At 46.1% G+C, this 24,002-nt stretch overlaps 1 protein-coding gene across 1 annotated transcript in view; it reads left to right on the top strand.

Annotated features, from left to right (window-relative positions):
* PCSK2 (proprotein convertase subtilisin/kexin type 2) overlaps nt 1–23,083 on the top strand; it is a 240,778-nt gene extending 217,695 nt beyond the window's left edge. Inside the window, exons 9-12 of the mRNA XM_086333839.1 lie at nt 6,942–7,157; nt 9,097–9,197; nt 16,347–16,574; nt 20,179–23,083. Of these exons, the coding sequence (XP_086189965.1) occupies nt 6,942–7,157; nt 9,097–9,197; nt 16,347–16,574; nt 20,179–20,665 (1,032 nt within the window). The 3' untranslated portion in view covers nt 20,666–23,083. The remainder of the gene's footprint in view (nt 1–6,941; nt 7,158–9,096; nt 9,198–16,346; nt 16,575–20,178) is intronic.
* The last annotated feature ends 919 nt before the right edge of the window (nt 23,084–24,002 follow it).

Genomic DNA, 24,002 nt, shown 5'->3' with positions numbered 1-24,002 from the left:
ATAAAACCAATAATATGGCACCATGGGTCAAAAAGCTTCAAACATTTGTTCCTTTTCACCCTACATTCCCTATTTTAAAGACTCTGCTTGAGGAAATAAATAGAAATACAAAGACATATATAGAATCATGTTCATGTCAGCACTTTAAAACCTAGAAACAGCCTTCTAAGAACATCTAAGAAAAAGAGTAAATAAACTATGGAATGGCTATCTAAGAAGATGAATAAAAACTTATGGTATAGAAGAGTATTTAATTATGTGAGGAAATATTAATGTAATGGTAAGTGAGAAATACATTTTAAGCAGGGCCACAGAGATAGATGGATTTTATGATCCCATTTTCATTCTTAAACCTGTTCTTATGCTTTGCATATATATATAACTGGCAGGAATCCACCAAATATTACCAGTGATTTTATATTCATGGAAGATTACATAAGATTTTTATTTTCTTCTTCATAGTCTAGATCCCAGTCATTCTACAAAGAACATGATTTTCATAATACAAATACAATGACTTTTTAAAGTATATCTATGTTCTATTAAGATGTCAAGGTGACTGGAAAATAAAAATCAGTGTAATTAAGTGTCTGGGAAAAGGCAAACTGTATCAGGCTGGCTTCATCAGTATCTGCAAGCAGATACCACCACTGGGTCAGGGCCTGGCGGGGGTGGGGGCGGGGGTGGGGGGCGTGGGGGAGGGTAGTCATTCCTCCAGGTCACTAGGCATTGGGTAGGATGAAGGGACCAACTCACTTCAGCCTCAAGCTTCTCAGAGCAGGATTTCCACCTCCTGGCACAGGTGATATGCTGAGAGTACACTGAGCCAATGTACCAGCCTTGAGCTGGAAATTTACATTAGCCAATGGTAAGCAATTTGTGCCATTATTTTTTTTTATAATAATAAATTTTTATTTTTTTTATTTTTTTTAAAAAAATGATTTATTTTAATTGGAGGCTAATTACTTTACAATATTGTATTGGATATTTTTATATTAAAAGTGAAAGGTTGTTGCTGAGCCATGAAAGACGCTGGGATTCTTAGCCTCTGGAGGAGGGGAATTCAAGCCGGGGCCAGTGACAAGGCTTGATCCCTCAGAGCTTTTGTGTAATAGAATTTTATTAAAGTATAAGAGATAAAGTTTCTGACATAGACATCAGAAGGGGGCAGAAAGAGTATTCCCCTGCTAGTCTTTAGCCAGATGTTTTATAGCTACTGGGCTTCCCTTGTGGCTCAGCTGGTAAAGAATCTGCCTGCGATGCTGGAGACCTGGGTTTGATCCCTCAGTTGGGAAGATCCCCTGGAGAACGGAAAGGCTGTCCACGCCAGTATTCTGGCCTGGAAAATTCCATGGACTATATAGTCCTTGGGATTGCAAACAGTCGGACATGACTGAGCAACTTTCACTTTCTATATAGCTAATAGCAGTCCGCTAATTAGAGAAAGGGAATGTCTCAAAACTCAGAGACTGGAACCAGGCCCTTCACCCACAACATGCATTTTGAGATAACATTGGCACAAGGTGAGTCATCCCAGGCCATAAAACTATTGACATGACTCTTAAAGAAAGGCAGGTTCCAAGTAGATATATAGTTTCATTAACATAGGTTAGGAGAACAATGTACGAGTAAAACAAACTGGTTTGTCGAGCCCTTATCGGTTCTGAGTCTTAAGCGGAACCAACTTGAAGAAAGACAGAGTCTAGGGTAAATACATAGCTCATTCAGTTCAGTTCACTTCAGTTGCTCAGTCGTGTCCGACACTTTGCAACCCCATGAACCACAGCATGCCAGGCCTCCCTGTCCATCACCAACTCCCAGAGTTCACTCAAACCCATGTCCATTGAGTCGGTGATGCCATCCAGCCATCTCATCCTCTGTCGTCCCCTTCTCCTCCTGCCCTCAATCTTTCCCAGCATCAGGGTCTTTTCCAATGAGTCAACTCTTCACATGAGGTGGCCAAAGTATTGGAGTTTCAGCTTCAACATCAGTCCTTCCAATGAACACCCAGGGCTGATCTCCTTTAGGATGGACTGGTTGGATCTCCTTGCAGTCCAAGGGACTCTCAAGAGTCTTCTCCACCACCACAGTTCAAAAGCATCAATTCTGCACTCAGCTTTCTCTATAGTCCAACTCTCACATCCATACATGACCACTGGAAAAACCATAGCCTTGACTAGATGGACCTTTGTTGGCAAAGAAATGTCTCTGCTTTTTAATATGCTGTCTAAGTTGATCATAACTTTCCTTCCAAGGAGTAAGCGTCTTTTAATTTCATGGCTGCAATCACCATCTGCAGTGATTTTGGAGCCCAAAAAAATAAAGTCTGACACTGTTTCCCCATCTATTTCCCATGAAGTGGTGGGACCAGATGCCATGATCTTCATTTTCTGAATGTTGAGCTTTAAGCCAACTTTTTCACTCTCCACTTTCACTTTCATCAAGAGGTTTTTTAGTTCCTCTTCACTTTCTGCCATAAGGGTGGTATCATCTGCATATCTGAGGTTATTGGTATTTCTCTCAGCAATCTTGATTCCAGCTTGTGCTTCATCCAGCCCAGAGTTTCTCATGATGTACTCTGCATGTAAGTTAAATAAGCAGGGTGACAATGTACAGCCTTGACGTACTCCTTTTCCCATTTGGAACCAGTCTGTTGTTCCTTGTCCAGTTCTAACTGTTGCTTCCTGACCTGCATATAGGTTTCTCAAGAGGCAGATCAGGTGGTCTGGGATTCCCATCTCTTTCAGAATTTTCTACAGTTTATTATGATCCACACAGTCAAAGGCTTTGGCATAGTCAATAAAGCAGAAATGTTTTTCTGGAACTCTCTTGCTTTTTCGATGATCCAGCAGATGTTGGCAATTTGATCTCTGGTTCCTCTGCCTTTTCTAAAACCAGTTTGAACATCTGGAAGTTCGTGGTTCACATAGTGCTGAAGCCTGGCTTGGAGAATTCTGAGCATTACTTTGCTAGCGTGTGAGATGAGTGCAATTGTGCAGTAGTTTGAGCATTCTTTGGCATTGCCTTTCTTTGGGATTGGAATGAAAACTGACCTTTTCCAGTCCTGTGGCCACTGCTGAGTTTTCCAAATTTGCTGGCATATTGAGTGCAGCACTTTCACAGCATCATCTTTCAGGATTTGAAATAGCTCAACTGGAATTCCATCACCGCCACTAGCTTTGTTCGTAGTGACGCTTTCTAAGGCCCACTTGACTTCACGTTCCAGGATGTCTGGCTCTAGGTCAGTGATCACACCATCGTGATTATCTGGGTCGTGAAGATCTTTAAAACCCATTAGTTAGCTCAAGGTTTGAGGAAAGTTAAGTTCAGGTGGAACCAGGTGTCATCATGGCAACAAAGAATTTTAAGAGAAACCTTTTAATTTTGTATAGAGAAGGGAAAAAAATCTGACACTACTAGTTTGTTTCCTCCTGCCGCTTAAGAGAGATAAAAAATGTCTGACACTTGCAGCCTATTTCCTCTGGTTGGAGACCCTTAGCCTTCCTTCCTGTTACTCTCTCAAAAGCACACTACAGAATCCATATGAACTTTTAAGAAACTTGGGATCTGTGAAAGGCTGCTTTAGGTTATGCTCTTAAAATCACTGCCTTTGCCAATAGGTTAGAGCAAAGACTCAGCCTCTTCTCTATTGACACTTAGTCCCCCTCATTCTTAGTTGTAGCTGGTGGGGGCAGGGGGAGAGGCAGAGGGCTGTCCTCTGCGTTAAATGTTTAGCATCCTTGGTCTCCACCCACTAGATGCTGGTAGTGAGCACCAAAATGCCTCCAACTGTGCCAAATCCCCCCTGGGATACAAAATCACCCCTGGTTGAGAACATCCGTGGTTAAATACCCTCAATAGTGCCTCGGTGACAAATTCTCACTTAGTGAAATCTTTTAAGAGAGATTAATCCTGCTAACCTGCAAAGACTAATACAAAGAGAGAATTCAAAGTGGAGTTGCACCACATATTAAATTTCATCTAAATGCACTTGCCTTTAAAAAATGAGGGGGGAAAAAAAAGAGCAGAGGGGTAGGAGAGGCAGAGAAGATAATTCCAGCCTAAACCAGATAAACATGGAGGCAGGTAGACAGCCAGTCTGCTCCAAGCACGTGCTGCAGAGTAAGGGCGAGAGACCCCAGCAGGCAGCCCACCCTGAGCAGTGCAGGCTCCTAGACCATCTCCTCCCTAATCTCTGGGTGACCCCCACACCCCAATTGGGGTTTAGTAAGTAGTAAGTAGTAAGTAGGGGCTTCCCTGGTAGCTCAGTGCTTAAAGCGTCTGCCTGCAATGCGGGAGACCCAGGTTCAATCCCTGGGCTGGGAAGATCCCCTGGAGAAGGAAATGGCAACCCACTCCAATATTCTTGCCTGAAGAATCCCATGGACGGAAGAGCCTAGTACTTACTCCCTGGATAAAATTCCCTGTAGTGAACTGCCCAGCATGGCAGAATCTGCCTGATTAAGTCCCAAACGACACAGTGCATCTGTAGGGACCAAATTAAATTTGTAAGTTAACTTGGGGAAAATCAACAACCCTGTGATGCTATCTTTCTCTCCACTGGTCATATTTTCATCTGCATCCCTCCCCAGAATTTCAAAGTCCTACTTAGCTCTTTTGTTTGTTTGTTGTGTTTCTTATGTATTTTGTCTTCCGTGTGGCTGGTACGAACGGTACTGCCACGCAGGACGGCTGTAAGGATGCAGTGAATGACAATGTAAGGTATTCAGAGTGGTCCCTGCTTCACACTAAGTGCCCTAGAAGTGTATGCTGTGATTATCATCCTAATTTCTCCCTTGTACCCTCCAACTGATTATTTGAATGTGAGTCACAGTTGCTCTGTTTCAGTTTCATCCCAGCTGTGGTTCAAGTGAAGCTGGGGGACAGAATTGGATCTTGGGGTATTGTTTTAACAGGACAGTATGGTGTGCCAGTAACAGACTCATCCCACAGTCAACTCTCAGCCCTCTTATAGATGCCCCTTCCCCACTCAACTGCTCCCAGAACTAGGGTCTTCTCTTTAGTGGCCCATCTTGCCCAGAAGTCAGGGACTATTTGCTACTGATACCCAATGATTAGAAGCAAGAATATAATTATTATCGCCCTCGTAAACACACACACACAAACAGCTTAGGAAAATGAAGTTTAAAATTCCTAGCAATCAAAATATTCCTGTGGGTTAAGTCTTACAGTCCAAAACAAAACTAATGTTTGCTGCTGACTCTTCAGAAACATGGTGATACTGCTCTCTGTGTATCAGGGAGCAAAGCCAGATAACACACTTCCCCAAAACTCGGTAAGTAACAACCACTTAACTCTGATCATGGGTCTACAGGCCAGCTGGGTTGCTCTGCCAACCTGGGCCATCCTTGGCGAATCTCAGGTGGCCTCACTCATGCATCTGTGGTCAGCTGGAGGGTGAGCCACAGACCGCCTGGTCTAGGGTGGCCTCCCACGTGGGGTCACTGTTAGCTGTGGCAGTGAACCTGACCAGACTATCTGTCATCAGCCACACGCTAACTCAGGTTGGTTCCCATGGTCTCTGAGAGAAAGCAGACATGGGTTGGGCTCCTTGAGACTCATGCTTAGAATCAACCCAGCACCACTGCCCACCACATCCTGTTTGCTGAAGCAAGACAGGAAGCCAATCCAGACTCAAGGGTGGGAAACAGGCCCCTCCTCTTGGTGGGCAGGGCTACAAACTCTAATATAAAGGGGTCATGAACACAGAGAAACCTGACAGGTTAGAGTCACAACCAGTCTCCCAACATCAAGGTGAGAATGCTTTTAGCATTGGTTTCCTTTTAGCAAAGGTTGCCTGTCTCACTAGCAGCCCACCTGCGGGCTGGTTCAGGGGAAGGTTCCCCAGTGGGTAGCCTCAATCACTCATGCTGATTCATGTCTGTTTCACTTTCCAAGGGCAGCATCCTCGACACTGAGCCCAAATCTGAGCCTGCTTTAGAGGGCTGCACCCTCTCGCACCCTGTCAGTTGTAAGGATGCTACGGTTCCTTCTGTGTCTTGGTTTCTGCGGGCAGTTGCCTGCTTGGATGGAGTTTTCCAGGACAGATTTACCAAGACACTGAGGACACTTCTCAGCCAGTGGCTAAATCAATCTTTGTTGATGTATCGACTCAGCCAGTCACAGGCTAATTAACTCCAAGTCCTCTTAGAAGCAATCAAAATGTCACTTCTCATTGTCAGGAGGCAGGAGACCTTGGAGGTAATTCAGACATCTCCTTTCCTCTGACGTGTGTGCGTGCTCAGTTGCTAAGACTGTCTGACTCTTTGCGACCCTATGGACTGTAGCCCTACAGGCTCCTCTGTCCATGGGATTCTCCAGGCAAGAATACTGGAGTGGATTGCCATGCCCTCCAGGGGATCTTCCCAACCCAGAGATCGGTATCATATACATATATATATAAAATCTGTAAGTGTATATTATAATACTCACAATATCTATATATATATATGTAAACATGTAAAATATACATAATACCTATAAAATGGAAGCTATATATAAATATCTTTTACATCTTACATAGCTAAGTATAAATTTACAGGTTCATTTGCATTTTTGCTGAAAAATGCCTGAAAGAATATGTAAGAATTACATGCAGAGGGATTTGTTTTTTTCATTTTCCTTTCCATATACTTTGACTTTTTACCATGAGGATTATCAATGTTTAAAAAGCAGTCCATTTGTCAGTTTTAAGGAGATTCTTTCAGTCCTTCCCACCTTGTTATTCCCAGATTAAATGTAAATTGAGATGACTTTATATTGAATCCTTCCTGAAAAGAAAAATTCTCAGGGTGCCTGTCCAGAAGGACAGTGGTTTTCAAGGACAGATAGAAACCAAGCCAGTCCTTAGGTTCAACTGCTTAAGAGGCCAGGCGGACCCCGCTGCAGCCCGCACATCCCTCTCTGTCCCCCACCCCCAGGGCCGCGGGGGCAAAGGCAGCATCTACGTGTGGGCCTCGGGCGACGGCGGCAGCTACGATGACTGCAACTGCGACGGCTACGCATCGAGCATGTGGACCATCTCCATCAACTCGGCCATCAACGACGGCAGGACCGCGCTCTACGACGAGAGCTGCTCCTCCACGCTGGCCTCCACCTTCAGTAATGGGCGCAAGCGGAACCCCGAGGCCGGCGTGGTGAGTGAGGGCCGGGGGTGCGCGAGGACATTAGTGACATCATACGCAGACACGGTGACGTCATGGAAGGAGGGCCTGCCTTCAAAGAGTCAGCCCCTGTTCCGAGGGGAGATGCACCCCTCTTCTGGGCTGATGATGTTTGTTATCAAGGTCGAGGCCTCACGAAAAACAAGAGCGCCATGACCTCCTTCCCACTCATGGTCCATAGATTTTCCTGTTTATTGTTCTGGCTTACAAATAATGATGAACTCTAGTTTACCAAGATGTTGCCCCAGCATATTGCTTATAAGGTGACTAATATTAAGAACTGGAGCATCACACCTGCACCCCATCTGAGCCAAGAACATATCCATTTATTAGTGTAATTTAGAAATGGCATCCACGGATGGATTTTTCCCGGTCCCTAGACCTCCCCCAAAGTGGGCACATGTGTGTTTTTGCAAAGGAAGAGTAGTGTGTTTCATAATATTTTAAACCGGGTCCTCAGTTGAGAAAACCAAAAGGTTAAGAATCATAGACATTTATTGCACTCTTCTGAGCAACTCTGCCTTCCTGGGCCCTAGGTTTAACAGTGAATTTTCCAAGTCCGCTAGGCATACAGCCTTTTCTCAGTCCTCCAAGCTAGGAATTTAGTGGGTGACTCAGTAGTCAGGCTGGGCTACATTCTGCCTGGCCACCACCTCCTCCAGGGTTGGGAAAAAGGCAGGAACAAGAATGCAGTCATCAGTACCAGCTAGCCCTTCAGTCCCAAGGTCCTGCCTGGGCTCTACCCGACCAGCTCTCACATGAGCTGGCAGAAGTCCCTTCCCTGCAGGAGACCCAGACCTTAGCCTGGCTCCCCCATGAACCCCCCTAATTTCTCCCATGAGTCTGCTCAGCTCCCCTTAGTCTTGGGGAGGATGGAAAGTGTGTCAGCTCCTCCCAAGTGGAAAGAGGCTTCATTTTCTCATCTTCTGAGCTGTATGAGCAGAAAGGGACGAGCAAGTGTGGCCCCAGTCTTGTTCTGCTTGTAAGCCTTCTCCCAAACACCCCCCAGAAGCTCCCCTCCCTGCCCCAAGGGCCTTCCAGTGGTATCACTCTGTCCTCAACCCCTGTCTGTGACGCTACTCCAGCTGGGGAGGAGCACTGAATTCTCTTTGAATATAGTCACTTTCCCCAGGAGATGACTTTAAACTGCCCGGATGCTTTGTCCCCCAAAATAAAAGACCCACTCAAGGAGCCTACAGACAAACAAGATAAATGAGTATTCTCATGGTTTATAAACAATCTTAGTGAAAACCCTGTCTCTCACAAACATTGAAGATGAGGACTTTCTCTGTAAAATCCTTTAAAAGTCAGCTGATCAACCTCCCCACTTGGGGTAATCACTGATGTAGCAGTTGTCTTGTTCACTGTGTTCCAGAATCTCTTGGTGGATTGTAGATGTAGAGAACGTAACATTTTCTCTTTAATGGCTGTCCCTCTAGGCAAACTTTAGCTGAACTTGTTTCATTTTTCCTCTTTAGGAATGCCACCCTTTTTTCCTGAAGGGAAAATAATTTGTTGATGAAGTGGCCCTGCGCTTTCTGAGCCAATCTCATTTTAACAAACCCCACCATTGCATTGAGTATGGTGGTGGTATTGGCTTGTCACTTTAAATATCTCTTTATTAGAATAGCTGCAAAGTTGACTCTCTAAACAGTTGACTTGCTTGTATCTTATGGACACTGTAACTATAACTGATTGTGTTTCCCTTTTTGCATAGGCTACTAGGAAGCTCAGATAAAAATGTGTGGCAAAATAAATACATGAGTGCTAAGCTTATTCTTGCCTTCATCTAAATCATCTTCAGAACAAGGCAGACTTTAAGTAAAAGAAACAGAAGATCTTCTGCTCTGTGTTGTTTTGAGTTTAAAGCAATGGGGCTTCTTTACTCATTCCTCACTCTCTTCCCCTCCAGGCAACCACAGATTTATATGGCAACTGCACCCTGAGGCATTCTGGGACATCCGCGGCTGCTCCCGAAGCAGCCGGAGTGTTCGCACTGGCTTTAGAGGCTAAGTATGTTTCCAGCTTGGGACCAAGGGCCAACTCTTCAGGGTGAACTAACACAAGTCTCCCAACCCAACACCTCCAATGTCCATGGAGGCAAAAGTGGGTGGGAGAGTCAGTAAAAAGTCAGGGCCAATGAACTCTGCTGGGTGTTGCTAATGATACACACACACACACACACCCCCCCCCCACAAAACTACATCCCTAGAGAGCACAAGAGTCCAACACCCAATCACACATGGGGTCACAGAGATATTTTCTTTCATCTGTGGATTTCATGGCTGTTTCACTCTAATAATACTCCCAATCAGGTAAATGAAAGATCATTGCCAAGCTGGTTATCTAGCAAGGTTTTCAGAACATGTCATGGAAACAAGATGCTCTTGCTCCAAATTTGTTAACTTATATGGTGAACTCACTTTAATACTGAGACAATGTGGGCAAAGTCACACAATGTAGTCCAAGAAATGGGCTTTGCTACTACCTTCCAGCTACCGGTGAGAGACCCCCACCCTCTCTGTTCTCACCATCCCACGGAGAAGCCACACATCACTGCTGCTGGACCCACCTTGGATTTGAGCACCAGCAGAGGTCCCTGCCCACCTGCTCCCCTGTCTTAGTGCAAACCAGAGACTTGCCTTTGGTTTGAGCAATGATTTGTGGCTTCAGGCAACATCCATGTGGTGTAAGTGCACATGCCCACTGTGCAAGGAATTATCTGAGAACACAGAACCAGAAACTTGTAAGAAGTTGGATTCTGGCTCCTGGGGAAGGGAAGTTGAGTTCCCATCCCTGTCAGCTGTTGCTAGGCAACCAGAGCTTCTAGCGTCAATCTTCAGGCAGCCTGCTTGACTCTCCAGCGATTCAGTGCATTTTCTGACTTGCAGAGGAGGTAAGAGCTGATTCCTAGAATAGGAAAGGACTTCAAAAGATTATCTAGTCCAACCCCTATGCCTTCAAGCAGAAAAAGGCATCGTTATCCTCCTTTTACAAATTGGGCCCCAGATTGGGGATGACTTCTGTCTTTGGGCCAAGCCAAACTTTGATTCTGTTAACAAAACTCAGGTGGAAAATTTAAGAAAGAAGAAACGGACACTCTCTTCCTATTAAGTACCAAGACAAAAAAAAACCTTACATATTATGTGCATTTCCTAAAAATGAAAATCTTCTCAGGGCCTGTCAGGTCCTAAAGTCTGAGTTGGTCTCGCTCACTCTGATTGGGAGCAGACAAGCAGAGGGAGGCTGGTCCTGCCACAGAGTCTCACAGAGGACAGGGAATAAGGAGTTTCTTGTCTCCCCTTAAATCGAAGAGGAAAGAACTCACCTTAAAGTCTCCCTGGATTCTGACAAGCAAAAAAGTCACTTGCTCAGGCATATGTGCCAACAGCTTAGCCTACTAGTCTTCTCTGTCCATGGGATTCTCCAGGCAAGAATACTGGAGTGAGTTGCCATGCCCTCCTCCTCCAGGGGATCTTCCCAACCTAGGGATCAAACCCACGTCTCTTATGTCTCCTGCATTGGCAGCAGAGTTCTTTACCACTGAGCTACCTAAGAATCCTATATGCCAACAAAGTGACACCTAGATCCATCAAAGTGCTTGAGCAGGCTTCTGGAACTTTCAACAGATTTGTGGGCTCTGCAACAATTATTCCTCATTCTTTACCATGCTTGCAGCTTTCCTTACAGAAAAGAATGCAGTCACTGCTTAGGCATACTTCATTTTGGAGCAGTGGTCATCAACTGAGCACTCTCTTGCCATAAACAGGGGGGGAAAATGATACCAGGTAGTAGGTGGTTCAAACCCATCTAGGAAGCCAGTCCTCAGATTTCTCAGGACACCAGCCACCTGGGTTGGAAACCCTGAGATTAGAATTTGGTGCGATTCATTAAGAATGGGCTCCCAGCAGAGACCATTGGGAAAGAGAGGAAGTAGGTTAGAGATGGAAAAGGATCTCAGCAAGGATGCTTTTCCAAAGGTTCTGGCCTCAGCCTGACTCCAGGAGGAGTTCTGGAATGTAAATCTTGCCTCAGAGTTTATTCCAAATCAAGGCAAGGGAGTGGGCTGCATAAGCCCTTCCTGGGGTGGTAAAGCCCAAGACTTTTCAGTGGGCAAAAGGGCTCTAATATTCATTGGAAGAATGAAGCTGAAGCTCCAATACTTTGGCCACCTGATGTGAAGAGCTGACTCATTGAAAAATATCCTGATGCTGGAAAAGATTGAGGGCAGGAGGAGAAGGGGTCAACAGAGAATGAGATGGTTGGATGGAATCACGGACTCAATGGACAAGAGTTTGAGCAAACTCCCGGAGATGGTGAAGGATAGGGAAGCTTGACGTGCTGCAGTCCATGGAGTTGCAAAGAGTCAGAAACTGCTGAGCGATTGAACAACAAAGCCAGGAGTTAAAACCTCTGATCAGCATGAAATAACCCCGGGAGAGAGCCCAGAGGAAGGAGGCCAGAAGGCTCTCTTTGTGAACACTTCCTGCAGCTCACCTCTCTTTGTGTTCAGATGAGGCACGTGGGAGTCCTTGGGGACATATGTGGCAGCAGTCAGGGCTGTTTCCTGCTCAGAGGGCCAACGGGAAAGCTTTTCCAAAACAACCTGAATTCAGTAAACAAATTATCCTGTCTAAAACATCTGCCCATCAGGACCATGAAAGAGGGAGAAGGACCATCTCTGTGGCTCCAGGGAACAAAGGGAACCCAGTCCTCTGTCCTGACCAGTCATCACCTTGTTGTTTAATCTCATAAAATGCTTTTCTGCCAAATGCTTGAAAATACCTTCTTGATTCCCCAGAGATCATTGCTCACATTTCCCAGGGAGTCCGATATTAGTTTTGCAGGATATCTCTAGTGGGGGTTAGGTAGCAGTATTGGTAAAGAACCCGCCTGCCAGTGCAGGAGATGTAAGAGATGCAGGTTCGATCCCGGGGTCAGGAAGATCCCCTGGAGAAGGAAACGGCAACCCAATCCAGTATTCTTGCCTGGAGAATCCCTTGGATAGAGGAGTCTGGAGGGCTGCAGTCTACAGGGTCGCAAAGAGTTGGACAAAACTGAAGTGACTTAGCAAACACACACACAGCTATCTTCCCATATGTGGGGTTCTCTCCATGACTCCAGACTTACTGTGGGGTTCTGAGGGGATCATAAGAAGGCAAACTTATGGCCCAGGAGAACCATCCATAGTAAAGCAGCCCACATTCTGGGCTAGGGCAGTGTTTCCAAAAGTGACCTTCCAAGGAATGATTTTGTCATGTAAGCCCCATCAAAGTATAATAAACACAGAGACAAGTGCACACATGTTAGGGAAAGCTCAAAGACTTCTTATAAAGTTAACACATCCATGTAGTATTGGTGTTAGTCACTCAGACGTGTCTGACTCTTTGAGACCCAATGGACTGTAGCCCACCAGGCTCCTCCGTCCACGGGATTCTCCAGGCAAGAATACTAGAGTGGGTAGCCATTTCCTTCTCCAGGGAATCTTCTCCACCCAGGGATCAAACCCATATCTCCTGTATTGCAGGTGGATTCTTTACCATCTGAGCCACCAGGGAAGCCTTACACATCCATGTAAGCAGCACCCAAATCAGGAAACAGACAATCACCTAAGTATCAGTATGAGCATTTTGGTTCAACATTATGTCTGAGAGATTCCTCCATACTGCTGTTGAATATTATTTCCTTCCAGTCCACACATCTTAATTCCTTCTCTGGGTGATGTTTCTGAAGATCAGCTTAAGCACCTCTGCCTTCATATCTGTTCCTCAGATAAAGTTCTGATGTTCTAACATGTGGTTCTCTCCTGCCTCAGTCCCTGGCTCTCCCTCCCTGAAACTCGGGGCTCCTGACCTCCTGTACTTTTTAAAGTTTATCACCTGAGTAATGCTTGCCTTCTCCCACCTCTGGATCCTTCAAGCCTTTGGCAGATGTATGGACAGGTCCATGGAAGCAACAACTCTGGGTCCTGTCTGACGCCATTGTTGTGTTCATGCTGTCCACACGTGCAGCCGAGGCTGTGAACCACCATCTCAGACCCGTGTTCTCAAACCCCGTGTACAGAAGCATCACCTGGGCACTGTCCTAAGTGTGCATCCTCAGGCCTGCAGCCTCCAGGAGGTCCGATGCCAGAGACCTGAGGTTGAGACCAGGAATCCGTGTTTGTCACAGGTTCCCACATGGTTCCAGAGCTGGTCCACGTTCTGTGAGATGCTCTCCTTGGGATAACTCTGGGACCCCATTGTTGGCTCCCTCGGCATGACAGGGAGGGAGCTCAGCTCCCCCCTTTTTAAATATTGAGCTGTCTGTCTATCTGCCCCCCAGACTATAGGCTCTGAGACCTTTCCACAGCCTGCTCATAACCAGTGCAGAGCCTGGACATGATACACACTCAATAGATGCTCATAGAATCACTTCACTGTGCAGTGCTTTTCCGTAGGTCTGTCTTACTTTTCCAACTCTTATATAAACTATTTAAAAGCGTGACCTATTCCTTGCCTATAACACTGAACACAGTGACTTCCATACTGCAGGTGGTCTGTATGTTTATTTTGTATTAGTTAATAAGTGTCACCTACAACCCTTGAGCTGCCGTAGTAGGATTAAAGCTTGAAGCAGGTTGTGAGATCCCTGTTTTACACAATGGGGCTTCCCTGGTGGCTCAGACAGTAAATAATCTGCCTGCAATGCAGGAAACCCGGGTTCGATCCCTGGGTCAGGAAGATCCCCCTGAAGAAGGGAATACCAGCCCATTCCAGTATTCTTGCCTGGAGAATTCCATGGACAGAGGAGCCTGGCAAGCTACAGCCCATGGGGTCCCAAAGAGTTGGACACAACTAAACTACTGACACTAACACACTGTCTTCTGTCAGGTCTTCCAGGTGGTGCTAGTGACAAAGAGCCCACCTGCCAATGCAGGAAACACAAGAGACGTGAGTTTGATCCCTGGGTTGGGAAGATCCCCTGGAGAAGGGCATGGCAACCCACTCCAGTATTCTTGCCTGGAGAATCCCATGGAGAGGAGCCTGGGGTCACGAAGAGTCAGACACGACTCAAGCAACTTAGCATATATGCACATCTTCTGTCAATTCAGAAGTTGCTCAGAATGTAAAAATAGGAGGGACTCAGTGTTACTTTTCAGGCATAGGCAAATGGTTGTTCAACCAGTGTCACAAATTCTGACACTGGAGTATGGGCCTTGCTCTGATTTAGTTTAGAAATGAGAACATCCTTGTTCTAACACATTCTTTCTCTCTCATGTGCCCCATGAGAGTAAATCCATGCAGAAAGGTCTAATGGGGTCCCTCAGGAAGCATATCACATTATTGTGGCAGAACCCCTTGCAAAGGTGAGAGCTACTCCACCTGCCAGCCAGCCCTCTGATTACCCTGAAGTTAGCAGTTTATCAACACATTTGGGTTATCAACACTATTTGGGTTTATCAACACTTTTGGGTTAAATGAATTCAGAATCCTGTTCCACCAAAGCACTGAGCTTTCAGCCACAATCAACATCAGGGAATTTCACGTTGTTCACCTAGTCCACGTGTCCAGGGGACCGTATGTCCAAAATAAATATGTTCTTAAATTTCTCAAATAAGCATTGACTTTCCTTGAAACTTTCTCCTTAAAACCTGAAAGTCTACATTTCAAGAGTGTATGAATCACAAGTGTCTTCTGACTCTGATTCAAAGTTTTGAACCAATGAAACCTGCCCATGATGAGATTTTATCAAATGAGTGATGTTCTTTGAATCATTTGATTCTGAGGAGAACTGTAGTACAAGGTTTTTCCAACATTGTTGACCATGACTCTTAGTGAGAAATACATTTTGCATTCCAACCCAACACATCACACACATACACACACACACACTTTCCCCAATTACAGTCACACTGTCATTCTCTTTTGTTCTCTTCCACTCATGACAGCTTCATTCATAAAGAACCTGGTTCTCAACCTCAGCTGTCTCCTGGAATGCCCCAAGAAGTGTTAACAATTTCCCAAGCCTGAGTCCCCCTCCCAGAAATTCTTATTTACTTAGTCTAAGATGTGGCTGGAGCGGTTTGGTCTTAAATGTCCCACAAATGATTTTACTGCGCAACCCAGATACACAGCCCATGCAGTCAGTCTACCTTCTGGCCCACAAACAGGTCATGGCTGACATTCTGAAAAACACAGACAGTGAGTAATAGTAGACACTAATTTCCAAAGACACTTCTGCAAGCCAACTTGTTTATTTGCTGAATGACGAGTGTGCCGAGGAGGGCCATCCTAGGCCTTGGGGAGACAGATATTGTGGCTGTTGTCTCTGCTCTTGAAGAACTGGCAGCCCATGTTCCCAAATGGAATGCTTGCAAGTAGCCAACACTCAGGTCCGAAAACAAAGCTCAGCTAGCACCCAGAAGCCCCTTGTGTCCCTTCCAAACACCACCTGTGCAAGACCCACCATTAATCTGACTTCTGACAGCACACATTCGTTGCGCCTCTTTCTCTTCTTTAAGTGACTGTAACTGTATAGTTTGTTCTCCTCTGTGTCTGACTTCTTTGGGTCGGCATTCTCTTCATCCCCGTTATTCTGAGTAGCTATAGTTCATTCTCACTGCAGTGCAGTGTTCCATGCCCAATAAATATGTCTCATTTGGCTTATTCACTTTACTGTGGATGGGCATTTGGGGGCTTCATAGTTTGGGCGTATGGACATTTCCAGTACATGTATGTCTGGTGAATATATACACACGTTTCTGTTGGCTACACACCTAGAGATGGAACTTCTGGGCCACAGCTTAAGCATGTGGGCAACATTAAAAGATAGAGTCAAACTGTTTTCCAAAGTATTTGCAATAATTTACACTCTCATCTGCAAAATACTCAGTTGTCCCTCATCTTTGTCAACAGCCTTTTTCATTTTAGCCATCCCGGTGTGTGTCTGCTTTTGCATTTGAAATATATTTAATTAGGAAAGGCAAGACTTTTAATTGATGTACAGCTATACCTATATTATAAATAATGCATGGATAATCCTCCCTTGACTTGGGGGTTCACAGATGTTCCAAAATCTTACTGGAGGTCTACGTGCTATCTTAGTCATTGTGTCCCTTTTTTCTTCTCTTCACCCCTGTCCCATGCCCTTGTCCTTGAATTCCCTGCCTCCGGTCCACAGCCTGGGTCTGACCTGGAGAGACATGCAGCATCTGACTGTGCTCACCTCCAAGCGGAACCAGCTTCACGACGAGGTCCATCAGTGGCGGAGGAATGGGGTCGGCCTGGAGTTTAATCACCTCTTTGGCTACGGAGTCCTAGACGCAGGTGCCATGGTGAAGATGGCCAAGGACTGGAAGACGGTGCCCGAGAGGTTCCACTGCGTGGGCGGCTCCGTGCAGAACCCAGAGTAAGTGGGGGCAGCAAGCTCTGCCGCTACTCGTGGAAAATACCCTAAAGACACTAGCACCGTGCTGGCGACCGTGTCAGATGCCCTCTTTCTGTCCTCCCAAGATGCACTGGGTTTGATTCGGGGACAGCCAGCTTCCAGGCAGAGCTGTAGCATTGGGCAGTTTCAGAGTATCCAGTCTCCAGAGTCCTAGGGCCTGGAACTTCCATTCCTTATTGCCAAGAGGGAGAGATTTACAAAGAGGGACTTTGCTAAGGGGAAGCCCTTCAGCATCTGTGCCTTTGTAGGCTCTGGGCCACAGCAGGTGGGGGCCGTGGGCAGTGTGACGAGAGCAGGATGTAGTCAGCTGCGTCTTGGCTTACGTTCCCAATTAGCAGAAAGGTGGTACAACCGCAGTATTGAGGAGAATGAGCACTGGGGCGCCGCTTAGTCATGGTTTGTGTTGACATCAGACCTTGTTCTCCACGATGGTCCCGGACAGGAAGACTGGGTTTCTGTTGATCCTCATGCTCTGTGCTTTTGCGGGGAGCGGGGTGGGAAATGGAGAGCGTATGCCAGGATGAATGACGGTCTCCCTCCCAGGTCCAAGTGCACTGAGCACTCTGTCCTAATTCAGATACTTTCTGGAATTTGGAGCCAGAGGCAACACTGGAAATAGGCCATCTGATGCCCTCATGTTAGTTAAGGAATCTGAGGCCCTGAAGTGTGACCATCCCAGAGACTCACAACCAGCTGGGAGCTTACCCAGTGTTAGCAGCATTATATATTTTTTTTTAATCTGGAAAAGTCTTTTATTATGTTTCAGTTGTTCAGGTTAAATTCATGTCACTATATATATAGATGTTCTTGCCTATATGGTTCTTACAGGGTTTTATACAAATTCATCAAGAATTTACCTTTCCCAAGTGATCTGTTGAGACAGTTTTATTCTCAGCAAAATACACATGTACACATATACTATGACAGCAATTTTAAACTTTAAAATATATAGAAATTTCTTAGGGGAAAAAAAAAGGGGACTTCTCTGGTCATCCAGTGGTTAGAACTTGGCGCTTCTGCTGCAGGGAACCCAGTTTTGATCCCTGGTTGGGGAATTAAGATCCCACAAGCCACCCAGTGTGCCCAAATAATAGAAAAAGAAAGTATATAGAAATGTGTTGGTTTGTGTGGTAAAATACATCTCTCAAGGCCCCACTCCTCAGAGGTTCTGATTTCTGAGATTTTAGATAAGGTCCAGAAGACTGAATTTTGTGGGTGGTCTCAGAAGCATTATTTAATGAAAGGAAACTTGAGAGCTCTTTTTTATAAAATTTATTTAATTGGAGAATATATCCTGTACAATGTTGTGTGGGTTTCTGCCATACAACAAGGCAAGTCAGTCGTGAAAAGTGAAAGTGTTAGTCGCTCAGTCATGTCAGACTCTTTGAGACCCCATGGACTATAGACCGCCAGGCTCCTCTGTCCATGGGGATTCTCCAGGCAAGAATACTGGAGTGGGTTGCCATTCCCTTCACCAAGGAATCAAACCCACAGTTCCTGCACTGCAGGCAGGTTCTTTACCATCTGAGCCACCAGGGAAGCCCCAAGTCAGTCATAACTATATGTGTATATCCCCTCCCTTGAGAGCACTTTCAGCATGAACTCAGTTGGGTTTCCCGAGACAGGAGCCTAGCCTGTCCCATTTGCTGGTGTGTCCTCAGGGCCTAGAACAGCGCCTGGAATTTAGCAGTCATGGGATCAATATTTGTGGAATGAATGACTATTCAGCCAGCTTCACCTGGGCACAAGGAAGGCATCTAAACAGTGGTGATAGGCAATAGGGCGGTCAGACCAGCCAGGGAAATTTGGGGTGGGGGAGGTCAGGCCTTGTTGGAAGGGCTCTGGTCTCCTGGGTGCCCTCTGCCCCCTCACCCACCCCTTTCCACCTGAACTTGATCTCAGGTGCTGATGAGCAAGGTCTGGGGCAGATGCCATGCTGGAAGAACTCAGAGGCTGGGCAGCGAGGTTCCAGGGGCAGCACCCAGACCGGCTGGGCCTCTGGCAGAAGCAGCCCTCACTGTCAGGAATCAAGCTTCTCTGGGGCCAGCCGCAGGGCTCCATGATCCCCCGGCAGCGGCCAAGTCTATGCGGGGCTGCTCGGAAACGGGCTGGGAGCCGCTGAGTGGCGACTGTCGGGTTTATGAGTCTCCTCAGTGCTCATCTTCCCAGAGAAGCGGTCAACTCGAAAAGCAGTTTTCTAAAGAGACTTGATCAGGAGAATCCATGAAGGATGCTTGCCTAAAATAAAAGGGAAAAACCGACCTGGCTGTGAGGCACCTGCTCTGGACCATCCAAGTCAGTGAGCAGAGGCGCCTGGCCCTCCACCCCCCACCCCGACAGCGTGTTCCCCGAGCATCCTGTCTGGCTCAGCCCCCACCCTCCCCTGCCCACTCAGCTTCTTGAGCAAAGTGTTAGTTGCTCAGTGGTGTGGGACTCTTTGCAACCCAATGGACTTTGGCCCACCAGGTTCCTCTGTCCATGGGGATTCTCCAGACAAGAATGCTGGAGTGGGTTGCCATTCCCTTTTCCAAAGGATCTTTCCCACCCAGGGATTGAACCTGGGTCTCCCGCATTGCAGGCAGATTCTTTATTATCTGAACCACCAGGGAAGCCCCTGAAGGTCATGACAAACTCTGAATTTTAAGTGAATTTGGAAATCAATGTTAACACTTGACCTGAATAGCAGAAGCAGCTCAATAGAGAGTGGAGGGTATGCTCAACTGCATACCGGTCAGGTGTGGCTGTGACCAGTCACTTCTGAGCTGCAGTCACATTGTTATGCTAGTCATAGCAATCACTTTAGCAATAATTTCTCTTTATCAAAGTACTTAGTGCTGTAAAAGAAAGAGTTCTGAGCTCCCGTCTCACTCTCAGTTGCCCTGGTGGGACTTAGGTGCTGACAGTCGTTTTTGTTTTTGTTTTCTTTGAGAGATGATCTCAGGAGACACAGGTGAGGAGGAGGGGATATAGACAGGGAAAGAGAGCAACCAGTAGAGAGGACACTGAGGATGCACTGACTGGCACCTCGCTGCCCTGGGTAACTAGGCTCAACCCCACTGGGGACACTGAGTTGTCCCCACCAGCAGTGAGGAAAGCAGGCTATATTGACTCACCTCCTCCTGTCAATCATTGGTTAGGGTTTTCCCTTCCGGATCAAATCCCTGACATTTTGCCGTCAGGCCACAGGGGCCTAGGCTGCAAGAGAACCCAGCAGAGACCTGGGAGAAGTGGGAAGAGGATCAAATGCATCGGCTGCATCCTACATCCAAATAGATCAGAGACTGCAGGTGACTTTCTCAGGGTCACACAGCTGGTATAATAATTAACCCCAGAGTCCCTGCTCTCCCCACTCCCCAGAGGGGCCTTCAAAACCCTCAGGAATCCCCAGTCAGTCCAGTGATCAAGACTCCGACTTCCAGTGCAGGGGGCGTGGGTTCAATCCTTGGTGGGGGAACTAAGGTCCCACATGCCCCAGGATGCAGCCAAAATTTCTTTTAAAAACAACAAAAAATCCTGGGATAGTGTCCCCACCCCTCACTGTGTCTCCTCACCACTCTGCCCTCAGGAAGATTCCGACCACGGGCAAGCTGGTGCTGACGCTCACGACCGACGCATGCGAGGGGAAGGAAAACTTCGTCCGCTACCTGGAGCATGTCCAAGCGGTTGTCACGGTCAACGCAACCAGGAGAGGGGACCTGAACATCAATATGACATCCCCCATGGGCACCAAGTCCATCCTGCTGAGCCGGCGCCCCCGGGACGACGATGCCAAGGTGGGCTTCGACAAGTGGCCTTTCATGACCACCCATACTTGGGGGGAGGACGCCAGGGGCACCTGGATCCTGGAGCTGGGCTTCGTGGGGAGTGCACCCCAGAAGGGGGTGCTGAAGGAGTGGACGCTGATGCTGCACGGCACACAGAGTGCCCCCTACATTGACCAGGTGGTGCGGGATTACCAGTCCAAGCTGGCCATGTCCAAGAAGGAGGAGCTGGAGGAAGAGCTGGACGAGGCCGTGCAGAGAAGCCTGAAGAGCATCCTTGGCAAGGACTAGCACCTGGCCCCCCTCCCCCATCCCCGCCGCCCCCTCCAGGAACCTAGCAGTGACCCTCCCCCTACACCAGCGATGCCCACGTCTAGATCTGAAGCTTCGCTCACTGTCAGTGATTCTTTTCATTCCCATGGAAGCAACCTTTTCTATTCTGTGCCCCAAATACAATGCTCCCACCCATACCTCTGTCCTGTTTGTGACTTCAAGGTCTTCATTTCTATCCTTCAGATAGGTGATATCGTGCCAACCAACCCAGGACAGCTCTCCCCCTCCATTTCTTTCATAGAAGAGAAGAGAAAGCATTTAAATAAGCCAGCCCTGGGGACTCCAAGGACATTTTATTCACGAGCTCAAGGGAGGACCCATTATGTAAAAGGAGGAGCCAGGTTTATGAGAGGTGAGCTCTGAGTCTCTTAAAGCTCAGATGCTGTAAATCCTTTGGGGAAAGATGTGTTGACTTTTAGCAAGATTTTCCAGGGATGTAAATGAAGGTGGCGCGAATCGAAAGGTCCCCTAGTTACCAGATGGGGAGGAGAGAGTCCAAAAGCATGAACGCAGGAAATCTTACCACCACGGTCAGCACTGTAGCTTGTCTGGCTCGCCAGTGTAATAGGCGTAAGAGCTCAGAGGCCTGGCTGCCTTTTCATCAGCCTCTGCTCTGAGTTATGGTAAACTCTGGGAGATGCCCCCTTCACTCTCCGTGTGCCTAGTCTTTCTCCAGCCCCAGTTTTCTGGGGCTCCTCCCATAGTTATGCCAAAAAAAAAAAAAGGAAGGCAGGATGGAGACACATCTAGGAAAGAGTAGCTTAGTAGTTCTTAGCACAGGGATGTTCCTTTCTGTTGCTGCTCTGGGGCTTCTTAATCTGATGAAGGGGAGAGAAGGTGAGCATTTTCCAGAGCTTTCCACACACGATTGGAGGAAAACAGCTTCTACAGTTGATGAGTTGGGGAAATGGCCTCTGTTCTGGAAGAGGTGTGTGAAGGCAAGGGGTCAGGTTTGGAGAGGTGGGCAGCCACTTCACAGGAACCCCCATTTGTATGGAGCTCCTTCCCACTGAAGGGGGAAAAGCCAGCTCATCTCCCTGTAACTTGAGACCCGAAGGAGGCAGAAGCCCTTCGCACAGAAACCACTACAGTCAGCTACAGTTGTGGCAGCCAAGCAGTCCAGGAGGGGCTTTAACCTGCAACCCAAAGGTAACATGCCCCCTTCCCCCAGTCACCCCCAGAGACAGCATCTCATCACCAAGTAGAAAGGCTTTCCGAGAGGCTGTCACTTTGTTCTCCTACCCAAGGAATAGCTCACCAGTTCCCCCCCAACCCCCCAGAACTGATGTGTTGGTTTGATTTGATTCCCAAGAACTGATCCACCCCTTCTGGCTACATTTCTCCCTTTCCGTGGGAGTAGCCTGGAGTTCCTCATCTCTAAGTTGGCAACACAGAGCAGGAGGGCCCTTCCTTGAAGGTGGGAAAGCCTGGAAAACCCAGGTTCTTTCTCTTTTCTCCCATGTTGGCATGGATTTCTACCTTCTCTAACACCATATGATCTTCTCTATAGAATGCTTTATGATGTAATAATATTTATGATTTTTAAAAGAAATTTATTACATGTTGCAAAGGTCTTTTTAAACCAGTTTAGACTTAAAGCAAAAATAAATGGAAATCATCAAAATTTCATTTCTCATTAACAGTCTGAAAATAAACCAAAGGACATTAAGTGTGCATGTATGTTTAACTGCACACAGAAATATATATACATATGTAGACTAATACACGTGTGTATATATGTGTATATATCTTTATATACACTTGTATAACTCTATATACACACATATACCTGAAATGTGTGTATGTGTATTTACTGAAGAAACAGATACCACATTCATTTCTAAAAGCATATTCAGAGGATATCAAAATGATTCTGGCTGAAGAAAAAGGCCAGTGGAAATTCAGGTGAAATGTTCATGAATTCCCATTACTTCACCTCTGTAATTTTGCACCTTTCTGTATAAACTTTAAGTATCTTATATAGCAGCACAGATACAAAATAGTTGTCCATATTTTCACAGTTGTGGTGTAATTTATGAAATTAGAGAGTAACTTATCAGCTTCTTAATAGAAATGGCAAGTTTTGATATGAGTATACAGTACATAAAATATATATAGTGCTATTTAAAAATATTTGGTCTCTTTCATTTTTTGCATCAGTATTAACACTAAAATATGTTCAGCTAGTGAGGTTTTTATGATATCCTGATTCTAATGCAAGAGATAGTTATTTATAGTCATTTATTTTAAAAAAGAAAATAAGTGAATAATAATCACGTTAATATTGTTATTCCCTGTGACAACATTTTATAAGTAAACTTAAAAATACATGATGTAAATTAGGAGATTCAACAATAAAACATTACCTTCCAGAAATTATGTGGGATGTGATATGTATTACATAAAAACACTTCCATCCATTCTGGGAGAGAAAATTAAAAGTTGCCAGAGAAAGAGCTAGAAAGCTTGCTTTCATAAATATGCACGAAAGATTTAAAATTAGCAAATAAATCATACACAAATTATGATCTACAGCAGCATTTTTTAGACTCAGGTTATACCACATTGGCAGTTGTCATATAAATTTAGGACGTTAAAACCAGCATTTTGGAGTAGAATAGGCTAGCATAACAACAGATCATGCATATTAATGATAACAATTGTTTCCTGACTTTTTTTTTTCCAGAAATGTGTGTGTGTGTGTGTGTGTGTGTGTGTGTGTGTCTGAGTGTATTTGTAATACATTTCTTATTGGAGTCATGGCCAAAGATCTTTCAGAACACTCTTCTAGAATACATTCACCAAGGTAGACCAGTTCTACTGTAGTGAAACAGCCCCCAGATCTCAGAGGTTTCACACAACAAAGGTGTGTTTATCATTTACACAAATTTCATGGAGGATCTGGGTAACTCCCCAAGACCATTTGCCACGCAGTGGCTCAGAGATTCAGGCTGCTCCAACCTTCACCCTTAGGTTTGTCATAACAGCACGAGGCTGTGACGGTCAGTAGGCGAGAGAAAGAACCCATGAAGACTCACCCTCTTCTGCGTTCAGTACGAAGGAGACACACAAGTCATTTGACATAGTGTGCGCTCGCCAGTCCTGGTCAATGACGCTGCTACACAGGAAGCGACCGAGAGATAACAGGACAACCAGTAGAATCCTCAGTGAGCACCGGGGTCTCTACCATGGAGAGGACTTGATAATCCCTTAAAACATACTCTTACATATTGATTTACATGGCAAACTGTTCATGAAAAGTCTCTCAAACTGGCTCCACCCATGTGACCACACA

This window comes from Bos grunniens, chromosome 13, assembly GCF_055505025.1.
Source record: "Bos grunniens cultivar Pamir isolate PY7600 chromosome 13, Bosgru_T2T1.0, whole genome shotgun sequence".
NCBI lineage: Eukaryota > Metazoa > Chordata > Mammalia > Artiodactyla > Bovidae > Bos > Bos grunniens.
Note: the sequence above shows the minus strand (reverse complement) of the source record. Positions and strands in the feature narration are given on the sequence as shown.